The following is an 11,604-nucleotide window of genomic DNA, read 5'->3' on the forward strand; positions in this document are numbered from 1 at the left end:
TTTCTGTAACATTCCCAGCAAAATTTAAGCAAGGTTACCCAGCATGGTTCAGACATAAATGTTTTCATCAAGTTTTTGCTTTTGAGTTTGATTCAGATATGTATTTGATGGCTTTGTGAAGTCTGGCCTGACTCAGACATGAACCCCAGTTAGATAACAGCATCCATTAATACAGAAAACAATTGCTAATGCATGTACTGTAGTATGTATGTAATCTTATTCTAATTAAAAGTAAAGAATCAAATAAAATAAATCAAGATTACCATGAGTTACTGAAGTTAGTTGGACAGTACTTTATAATGTAGTTAATGTGTATCTTTACTTTTGTTTGTGGATAGGAATGACAAGATAGCCAGCATGCTGCAAATTTTTATATTTTTGGTTAAATTATGTCATTTCTCAGGAAGTATTCAAACTTTATGGCAAACATTGCATAATGGCAATACTAAGCAATATTGTAGGGATTGACACCAAGAATACATTTGTGTAAAGTTAAGGTCAAAAGTCAAGGTCACAAAAGTGAGATTTTTTATTTTAATGGTATGGTAAGCATTAAAATGAAGCTATATTGCATGGATTTATACCAAGATTCCAAATTCGCAGGGTCAAGGTGAAAGCGGTCAGATTTCATATTTCTTTAATGTTTGATAGCATATTGCAGTGCCCAACACCAAGAGTCCATTGGTGCAAGGCAAAGGTCTCGGTCATAAATGTTGAATATCTTAATGCCTCCTTAGCAGTAAACATTTCATATAAAACGATCAGGTCGATTTGAGTTGCATATATGGCTATACAATCCTATTGTTTTGCTGGTTGTTGTGCAGGTTACACAAACTCCATTTACTGTACATACTCCCATTTATAAATACTTGTGAAAGACATGTTGCATGTGGGACTCTGAATTGTGAGAATGTCATTCTGCACATGCATGTACAATGCAATGATTATGTTACTTCAGTTCTTGTTATGGTTTGTTTAAGAAATAATTAACGATGATTCGTGTATTTTTGCAGGATATACAACAAGGATGAGGATATTTTGCAATCAAATTAATAACGAGTCCAAGTTGTATATCCTGCAACAATACACGAGTCAAAGTTGATTATTTCTATTCTACCATTTACTGTTTAGTTCTGAGATCTACCTCTTCCTAATAGAAAAACAACGAAACCCCGGGAAATGTGTCACTATATGGCCGTTACAAGAAATGATAAGGCGCACATGCTAATAAATATTCAAAAGCTGATGTCAATTCCAAGCAGTTTCGATAACTTTTGGAGATGTCGGCCAGCAATCCATGAAGAAATGCTCTCCAAAGTTTGCCTTTAGAAATTGACCTTACAACATATTGTTAAGCAAAGTCTGCTCTGGGTGGATAGAAATTAACAATCTGCCAAATTTCTCCGTTGTGAAATACACAGTCTCCAACGTTCAAAAGTTTTGGCATCGCCATGTTTGTTTACAAATGCACAATTTTTGAGGGGAAAGATTGTAACAGCCGTGACTCACGGTCATGTATTATTGACACGAGCGTGTATTATTGGAAAATAATACATGGTTTTAGACCAATCAAAACTCGTTGAATAGCAAACATGGTAGAATATTCATTAATGCATGTCTGACTTGTCCATGTGTTTGACATGTACACATTGCCTGTTTCTTGTCTGACCAGAATGATGTTACCCAAATCCCAAGGGTATAACTACATACTATTTAGCACTTATCATCCTTGGCATATTTGTTAAAAAAAATATATATGCATAAATTTAGTCTATAGAGCTTATCTTAAAAACTGTCACTTCAGTTTGTTTTAACTTTTATTCATATAATAATTTGATGTCTTTGACATCAGTTAAGAATAGCTCTTGTTGTTTGTTGTTTAGCTGAAAAAGCTGATGTTGTCTGTTGCATGTCTTTGGAACTTAAATAAAATGCTGTGCTGTAATAGTAAATGCTTTTAAATGACACAACTTGCATTTTATACCAAATACTTAATGTCTTGATATCTACAAATTGCACTCAGAATTTATTAAGATCTATGTAGCATTATTTTATAACCCCTGCAAGGAAGTTGGAATCACCCTGTCTGGATGTCTGTCCATCTGTCATCCGCAAGTCCACTGTAGTATAATATTTTCATGTCATAAATTAATATAAACTCTTGTAAGTAAAGGTTATATTAATGTGCAGTGGAACTTTTATTTAATCAAACATTATGATATCTTCTCTTTCTTTTCAATTTCGCTAGTGTTGCTAATGAAATGCTGGAAGAGGAGGATAATGGCATAAATCACGGACAGGACAATGACATAGATCACGGACAGGACAATGACATAGATCACGGACAGGACAATGACATAGATCACGGACAGGACAATGGCATAGATCACGGACAGTACAATGGCATAGATCACGGACAGGACAATGGCATAGATCACGGACAGGACAATGGCATAGATCACGGACAGGACAATGACATAGATCACGGACAGGACAATGACATAGATCACGGACAGGACAATGGCATAGATCACGGACAGGACAATGACATAGATCACGGACAGGACAATGACAGATCACGGACAGGACAATGGCATAGATCACGGACAGGACAATGGCATAGATCACGGACAGGACAATGACATAGATCACGGACAGGACAATGACATAGATCACGGACAGGACAATGACATAGATCACGGACAGGACAATGGCATAGATCACGGACAGGACAATGGCATAGATCACGGACAGGACAATGGCATAGATCACGGACAGGACAATGACATAGATCACGGACAGGACAATGGCATAGATCACGGACAGGACAATGGCATAGATCACGGACAGGACAATGACATAGATCACGGACAGGACAATGGCATAGATCACGGACAGGACAATGACATAGATCACGGACAGGACAATGACATAGATCACAGATCACGGACAGGACAATGACATAGATCACGGACAGGACAATGGCATAGATCACGGACAGGACAATGACATAGATCACGGACTGGACAATGACATAGATCACGGACAGGACAATGACATAGATCACGGACAGGACAATGGCATAGATCACGGACAGGACAATGACATAGATCACGGACAGGACAATGACATAGATCACGGACAGGACAATGGCATAGATCACGGACAGGACAATGACATAGATCACGGACAGGACAATGACATAGATCACAGACTGGACAATGACATAGATCACGGACAGGACAATGACATAGATCACGGACAGGACAATGTTATTAATGACATAGACGAACAAGAAAGTGATGTGGATAAACAGATACAGAAAGGTAAGTTTCTTCTAATAAGGCCCATATTACTGGTATAAGACTATAATACTAGGATTACTAACTACCTGTACCCCCTTTCATTGTAGGAGACAGGTACAAATATAATTGACATATTCAAGTACATGATATGTAACCAATTTATTGCGTAGTTGACCCATTTGGCAGTAATAATTCAATATAAGCGTTTGCTGTTGCATAATAAACATGCACATGCAGAATAGTATTTCTTTGTTGTGACATTCAGTAATGACATTTACATTGTTCAAAGGTAATATCAACATTTATATTGAGAAAAATATTTATAATGACCCTGCTCATCGACTATCCTATAAAATTATTGTAAATGTTGATGTCTAGATAATTTTTTAATTAGTATAGATTGTATGTTTTTATTATAGTTATAGAATCTGTGTTACTGCTCAATAAATTAAAAATAAATTGTCTGTGTAAGTTTTAACTTTCACTCTTTTTCTTTTGATTAATGTTTCTTCTTATTACTTGGTTCAAGAGAATCCAGGCTGTAGTGAGGACATGGCTGATCAAAACGAGGATGGCCAGATACACAAATGTAATTTCATTATGATATTCCAAATTGTGAAAGAATTATGGTGATGACATAATTATCCTACAATGAAACATTCTAATTTGCTATGTGTACCTAAATGATTAATGAAAACTATGTGTGAATAATTGGTGAACATGTTAGTTGATGCAATATGTACTCTTGTGATCATGTTTTTCAGACATTTTGGGTATTTGGAACAGCCGGCGGGTTGGTCGGAACGTGCTAGTGGCTGTGACCAAAGGAACAAAAATATTTACAAATACTATAAAGTTCCTGAAGAGGAACACTAGTGATGAGGTACTAAAGTAGAACAGCACAGTAACAAAACTTTCCTGTTTTTTTGTTTTTTATTTTTGGTTGTTTTCCATGTAAAAAATAGAAACAAAAAGTGTTGAAAATATGAACTTCATGTATATGAATTGATATTAAGTAAATAGGTTTCCTGTGGTAAATTTAGGAATTACATGAAAACAGCCTCAGTCACAGTAGAACAGATATACAAGTGCATTGCATATACATTTATTTTATGTTCCAACTGGTTTATAAGTGCTGCTTACTTTTCATGTTTTGATAAATCATGCTTTGCCATTCAACTTTGATGATACAGGAACTTTAACAATGGTTGATACCATTCAACAGACACCTTTGTGATCTCATGTTATTATTCTGATATATGAATTTCTTTGGAAAATACAAAAATATCCCATATGTTTTTCCTGATTTTTTCTGTATATCATTCCAGATTATTGATGCCTTCATGGCTGTCAAAGTACAAGAGCATAAGGTAAACTACAATGTCAAAGGATTATATTTTCACCGATCTTTCAGAAACATGATAGGATCTATCGTCATGACATGTAATTGTTGGATACAATGATTTTTGAACGAGTAACACTCCTAGTTTATTTCAATGTCTCAATCTTGTTCAAAGATTTCTGCACTCAGTGTTTGACTGATCTTTTTGAAACTCTGAAGTCATCATATGTAGTAAAGCTTTCCTGATTGGAATTTAGATTCACAGAGTTCTGAAACGATTCATGCTGGGCATACAATGAATCTTGCGTTTTATTTTCATTATAATTTTTTGTTAACTAAGATTTAGAGTCATATGGTGCTTACTTTGCTTTATTTGTGTGATTTACTTACTTGCAGTCTGCAATACAGTATATAAAATGCAGCATATTTGCTCTGATGTTGGATTCCTCCCAACAACACACAGTTTTGCAGGTACTTGTTAAACAAATAATAGCTGTAACAAAACTTAAGTTGAAAATGTAGCTGATAAGTTTTAATGTTGGAAGAAGTGTCATTAGGACTAAGACCACAATTAGCTTCGCTATATGTTTCATTGTAACATTAAAATTCATAATAAATTCCCAAAATCTTATATGCAACTTCCCATCTCATCTGGCCAAGACCATCATCTGAGAAGCAAAATATAAAAGTTTCAACCCAGCATGTTGGGCATTTTCTGGAGATAGATTATATAGCTGCCAAAATGTGTCACCAACGTGCATTTATACATCCGGGTCAGGAGTAGAGGTCAAATCAGGACTCATCACACAGGGTCCTGGAGCTCATAGTAAATGATCAATATTATTATTTTATATTACAAAACCTAGATTGATATCTATGATATAAATCCACATTAAATTCATCAACAAAAATCAAGTTCAAAGAGGCATTTGATTTGTTTTCCTGAAATACATACATTTTTCAGGGGACTTAATTCGTGGGGCCTGAACCCGGAAGTACTTAATTGTGGTCTCAGTCCATTAGCTTGGAAATGAACATATGTTTTTATTCTATTTTATTTTTTTCATATTAGATATTTTGAAACAAAAGACAAAATATTAATGAAAGAAACCCTTTGTAGGAATAGAATGAACTTTAATTATTAAATGTGTATAATATATTTATGCATTTTATTATCTTTAGACAGTATTAAGTGCAGACACACTTATCGGAGTTTGCAACATGCGAAATCAACATTGGGTGCTTTGTGTAAGTGTGATTGATTTATAGACCATTTGGGTTGCTGGAACAATTAATTGATATAGTTTTAGGAAACATGTTATTATTATGCCCTTACAGGGGGGTACTTTTTAAACTGTTTTCTTTTTAAAAAACATTTATGCCATCTTTTGACTACCACTCTCTATAAACTTTAAAGGAAGCTGATCAAATTTGAAAAATGACATGGTTCTTCTTAATGTTCCTCGATCAAACTGTTTAAACTTTATAAAACCAATTTCAGGTAATGGATATGAAAAAAAAAGTACTGTATGTGATAGATCCTATCCAGAGGTACACTGGAGTGAGGAACTCGCCTCTTTTGGCCAGTTGGAAGTAAGTGTGGTATCTGTATTGAATAAACATTTATAAATATTTATATATAGCTTAGAAGCCTATATAGGCTGCAGGTATTTCTGGCTAGGCGATTGGGTGCCGTAGATCGTGAGTTCAAGGCCCGGTCAGGGCACGAGTCAAAAAGCTGTCTTCCTTGTCATTTGTGTTTCTAATAACCATATAACCGTATAACCATCAATGATACAATAAGTGTACTGTGCACTTAGAATACCAAGTGTGGTTGTACACTTTGCAACTGGCAAGTGTGCTTATTAATTAAAACAGAGTAATTTCTGTGTCTCATAAGGCATCAAGTTACCAGGTTATCGATATACATTGAAAATTAAAGATGTTTTGTTAAAAAAGATCATATACTTGCCCATACACAACCAACAAATCATGTTCAAATTACCATTTTGGTGATCAAACTGAATTAATCATTTTATGGTTTGTTATACTGAGTTGTTACTGATATGTTAAGAAACTATATATACAAACATTTAAAACTGCTGACCTGTGCAAATGCAGATGACTAAATTGACATTTATATTGTTAACAATACTTTTCTCCATGATCAGTTTCAAAGCTTCATTAATTTTATAGCACAATACAGTATGATATTTAGATGATTGATAGTATTACTATAGATCTATTTTTATATTGTTATAAATGAAGGACATTCCTGGAATTGCGTGGAGACCAAACAGCTCATCAGTGGGCCTTCCATGCCACCCAAAATGCTGATCAACCAGATGCTGTGTCATGTGGAGTTGTTTGTTTGATGGTACATACTTATATTTATGTTTTATATTTATTTAAAAATCATCTTGAAATTGGTTGGCTTCATTATCATGACATTTAGTTTTGCTTCCAAATTATGATTTTGATTTAACAGTTTTTTAGAGTTTAAACATTGCTTTTTTCAAGCATCTGTCTGGCCTAAAAATATCCGTTTTTACTGATCCACTTGAACACGGGTAGACTTTGTTATTGTGCAATGTTTAATATTATATACATGTTTGTGCTGTACATTTAACCACTTGTAAGGTTTACTGGATACTGATTGATATAGTTTTACACTGTGTAAAGTCATTGTTTAATAATTGACTGCTAAGTCATTAAAATCAAAAGATGTGACCAAAAGTTAGTTCCAGGAAAACAACATGAATGGGAAGGGGAGAAGGCACTGAAATTAGGGGACCCAACTATCAAAGTTATTTAAAATCTTGATCACCATCCAACATATCCACTTTCTTTGGAACTGTACCCCGGTATAGAAGCAGATTTAATGTAAAGATTGGTACAAAAACATCAAATACTCCTAACAACAACATCAATTTATTTCAAACCCCACCAAACCCATAAACGTGATTTTAATTTGGAACCTACATCACATGTAGTTATTAAAGTGACCCCCCAACACCACCCACAATCAAAGACAATCATTGAACATCAAGGTATAGCACCATTTTTGTTTCTTTGATAAGTATTAGATTTAATAATTTTGTGTACCATATGTTTTATTTATCAATTTGTGTTGTCTTGCAGACATCCAGACTGTTGGGAATTTGTGCAGGTTTTGCTACCTTCCTGAAACCAGAAACCAGCAAGACAACTGGGTAATTATTAAATGAAATTAGGAGGAGGAATACTGGAATCAGGTTGTTTGTCTGTCTGTATACTCACAAGTTTTTGCACATAACTGAGTTTAATCACACAAGCTGTTATGAATCCTTACATTGTGTGAATATGTGTTATGTGTAACAGTTTCCAAGCCAAGTTTAAGTCTTGGGTTACAAATCCTAGTACACACAATCATCTAAAGCACTCAATCATATAATAATTATAGATCCTACCAAATAGGATTAACTCCATCTATACAAAGATATGGTCCTCAATTGTTACTTTTGTTCAACAGAACAACTCCTAAACTATATATACGGTCAATTTCAACAAATTTGTGAACAACTATATTTAATTTTCATTAACACTTTTTTACTGATTTATGACCTTTTGCCATAAAAGTCTTAGATGGATAATTTACCTATGTAGAACCTAGTAATTGCAAGGAAATACAGACATGCCGCTATGGGGTGAAATAGTCATGGCAACAAGTCTAGTTAAATATCTGATCCTGTTATGTCTGCTTCTTCAAAATTATTTATGTTTATCACAAGTTCTCATCTACAACTAATGTTTAGCAGTTAATCATGGAAGATTATCATTAAAATATTATATTTCTTGCATTACACCATATATCAAAATATCATTTCACTCTTGAAAGTTAAAAGAAATTTTTTTTTGTAATTTTCTTTCTTGTACTTTTCAATGCACTTTTTCATTGTATCGTTATAAAGTTCATTACTGTTATAAACATGCCATTAATATGTTTTTAATACGCTTCATTTTCAGATTGGATGCGACAGATGTGAGTGGTTTTGGGTACACGAGGCATGCGTAAAGCCCACGGATGGTATTAACCCTGAAAGGCTGTACGTGTGCCGCTTTTGTCAGGGTTGAACACTTATCCTGTTCAGTGGTTTACTTTTTTTTAGCTCGTCTCTTCGAAGAAGAGTGAGAGCTTATGTTGTCACTCCGGTGTCGGCATCGGCGTTGGTTTTTCAAATGTTAAATTTTTGGTGCAAGTGTTGAAAGGCATAGTAATCTATGGTAATATGGTCCCTGTGGGGGTCAAACTATCCCCTGCCGGAGTTAAACTAAAAGATTTTTTGGGGAAAAAAATAGGATTTTCAAATTTTTGGACTTAGAATATTTCTGCGTTAAGTTTTTGGTGCAAGTGTTGAAAGGTATTAAAACATCACTTTATAATTGTACTAGGGTGCTGATAGTTGATAATAGAATCTCTCTGGGGTTAAACTATCCCCTGCCAGAGTTAAACTAAAAGATTTTTTTGGGAAAAAACCAGAATTTTTATATTTTTGGACTGAGAATTAAATTCTGTGTTAAGTTTTTGGTGCAAGTGTTGAAAGGTATTAATACATCACTTTATAGTTGTACTAGGGTGCTGATATTTGGCAATAGAGTCCCTATGGAGTAAGACAATCCCTTCCTGGAGTAAAACTTTAAAATCTGTGTTTTTGTTTTAAATCTGTGGACTTTGTGTTAAGTTTATGTTGTGAGTGTTGAAAGGCTTAGTAATACATGGTATTAGGTTCCCTTTGGGGGTTTAAATATCCCTTGCTGTAGTTAGAGAGTCTGGACTTCGTTATTTCTTTAAAGCAGTTGGGATCCCCACACCATAACCATATACATGTATAGCATTGTTTGAGATTGACAAATGCAACAAATTAAACATGAACATTATTTTGACATTTGGTCTAATCTAACCAGGTGAGCGATACAGGCCCCATGGGCCTCTTGTTAAAGACTCTGGTATGTCTCGGCTAGGGGACAGAACCCAAAGCCTTCCTAACAGGGGCGAACACTCAACTAAAGGCCAAAAGTGAGGCAGTGTCAAGGGAGACATTAGGAAGAAGAAAGTTGTTTAAGAAAGAAGAGAAAAGATAAGATCCCAAGTTTAGTCGCCTCTTACGATCATGCAATGGGGACAGCAGGTACAATTCTTACGCCCTACCTGCAGGACAGGATATCCAGGGAACAAGAACTGGTAAGACATTAAGATGCCCTTGTTGATACTTATTGGGTCTAGTTATATATCCAGATGTCCAAACTTGTTGATACTTATTCAGGGATAACTCTGGCTCTTAAAACATATGGGAGATTTTATGAGATTAGCAAAATTCCTATGAGATTTGTCCATATAAAGAGGTACAATTTTGAATTTTTAATGAGATTTTTAGCCCACCATATCATCAGATGGTGGGCTATTCAAATCGCCCTGCGTCCGTGGTCCGTGGTCCGTCCCTCCGTCCGTAAAGAATTCTTGTTATCGCTATTTCTCAAAAAAGTACTGAAGGGATCTTTCTCAAATTTCATATTTAGGTTCCCCTTGGTGCCTAGTTATGCATATTGCATTTTGAGACCAATCTGAAAACAACATGGCCGACAGGCAGCCATCTTGGATTTTGACAATTGAAGTTTGTTATCGCCATTTTTCAGAAAGTACTGAAGGGATCGTTATGCATATTGCATTTTGAGACTATTCGAAAAACAACATGGCCGACAGGCAGTCATCTTTGATTTTGACAATTGAAGTTTGTTATCGCTATTTCTCAAAAACTTATGAAGGGATCTTTCTGACATTTCATATAAAGGTTCCTCTTGGTGCCTAGTTATGCATATTGCATTTTGAGACCAATCGAAAAACAACATGGCCGACAGGCAGCCATCTTGGATTTTGACAACTGAAGATTGTTATCGCTATTTATCAGAAATTGCTGAAAGGATCTTTCTGAATTTCATTTGTAGGTTGCCCTCCGTGTCTAGTTATGCATATTGGAATTTGAGACCAGTCAATCACATTTATTTGTCGACAGGAACAGATGGCAAGGACTGTCGATGTTAGAGGGACAGATGTTCAAGTGAAAAACGTGACTTTAAAGGACCATACAGGGTGCTGCAAAATCTCGCTTTGCAGAAATTTTGCAAGTGAAGATACATCCGTTGGCAAAATTGTTTCAATTTCCAATGTTGTCGTACAAGAATACAACAAAGACAAAACAGTTTCGACAACGTCCAGATCAAAAGTAGAGGTAAAATTATCCACATATGATCCTCATTTTAGCATAAATTAACCAATCTGAGTTGGTTTGCGATTATATCATAACAAGTACTTCCAATATACAAGACTGGGCTTTTTGTCGTAGTTTGTGAAGGCCGTCTTTTTGGAGTTAGTTGCTTAAAAAACATATTCTAAATACTTATATAATTACCATATCAGACTGGTATTTTTGTCATCTTTGCTGAATATTGCTGGTTAGACTTTGTGTTTAGCTCAGAATTTTATGCAGTCGTTTTATCAATTGCATCAGGTAGGGGCATATGCATGTTTGACAAACATCTTTTAGTTATCTGAAACATTTAGTTTCAACGTTTGAAGATGTTCTAGTAATCACATGACTATGGTGATATCTAACGTTCCATATCATGGTCATTTCAGCTCCGTGGGAAGCATGAAATCAAATCATATACATGCTTCCATTTCATATGTTATAATTACATAGTCATATCAATGAATGTCAAAAGTATGAAACCGGTCCATAAATGATGACTTTAATAATTTTAGGTTTTGCTTTTCTTTAAATTTTCAGTTAGTTAAAATGCCTGCCATCACTATGAATGTCCTGGTCATAGCATTCGATGTAAGTGAAAACCAAGTCGCACTGATGATAGAAGATGAAGATTATCCATCATACAGTATTGAAAGAAGTCTGCTTGCAGATC

At 35.0% G+C, this 11,604-nt stretch overlaps 1 protein-coding gene across 1 annotated transcript; it reads left to right on the forward strand.

Moving 5' to 3' along the window:
- The first annotated feature begins 2,261 nt into the window (after positions 1-2,261).
- LOC117315188 (hyphally regulated cell wall protein 3-like) lies at positions 2,262-8,889 on the forward strand. Its single transcript, XM_033869332.1, has 11 exons — positions 2,262-2,523; positions 2,943-3,326; positions 3,835-3,894; positions 4,070-4,188; positions 4,634-4,675; positions 5,044-5,118; positions 5,830-5,895; positions 6,149-6,240; positions 6,916-7,024; positions 7,789-7,859; positions 8,653-8,889. The coding sequence occupies exons 1-11, from the start codon at positions 2,262-2,264 to the stop codon at positions 8,699-8,701; spliced, it is 1,329 nt and encodes a 442-aa protein (XP_033725223.1). The 3' UTR covers positions 8,702-8,889.
- The last annotated feature ends 2,715 nt before the right edge of the window (positions 8,890-11,604 follow it).

The sequence above is a fragment of the Pecten maximus genome, chromosome 17, assembly GCF_902652985.1.
Source record: "Pecten maximus chromosome 17, xPecMax1.1, whole genome shotgun sequence".
NCBI classification, from domain to species: domain Eukaryota; kingdom Metazoa; phylum Mollusca; class Bivalvia; order Pectinida; family Pectinidae; genus Pecten; species Pecten maximus.

What these genes read in the sequence shown, in the direction of transcription:
- LOC117315188 (XM_033869332.1), top strand. Translation starts at nt 2,262, where the DNA reads ATGCTGGAAGAGGAGGATAATGGCATAAATCACGGACAGGACAATGAC. An exon ending in AGATCACGGACAGGACAATG is followed by an intron (nt 2,524 to 2,942) that starts GCATAGATCACG and finishes CATAGATCACAG; the next exon opens with ATCACGGACAGGACAATGAC. An exon ending in ATCAACATTGGGTGCTTTGT is followed by an intron (nt 5,896 to 6,148) that starts GTAAGTGTGATT and finishes AACCAATTTCAG; the next exon opens with GTAATGGATATGAAAAAAAA.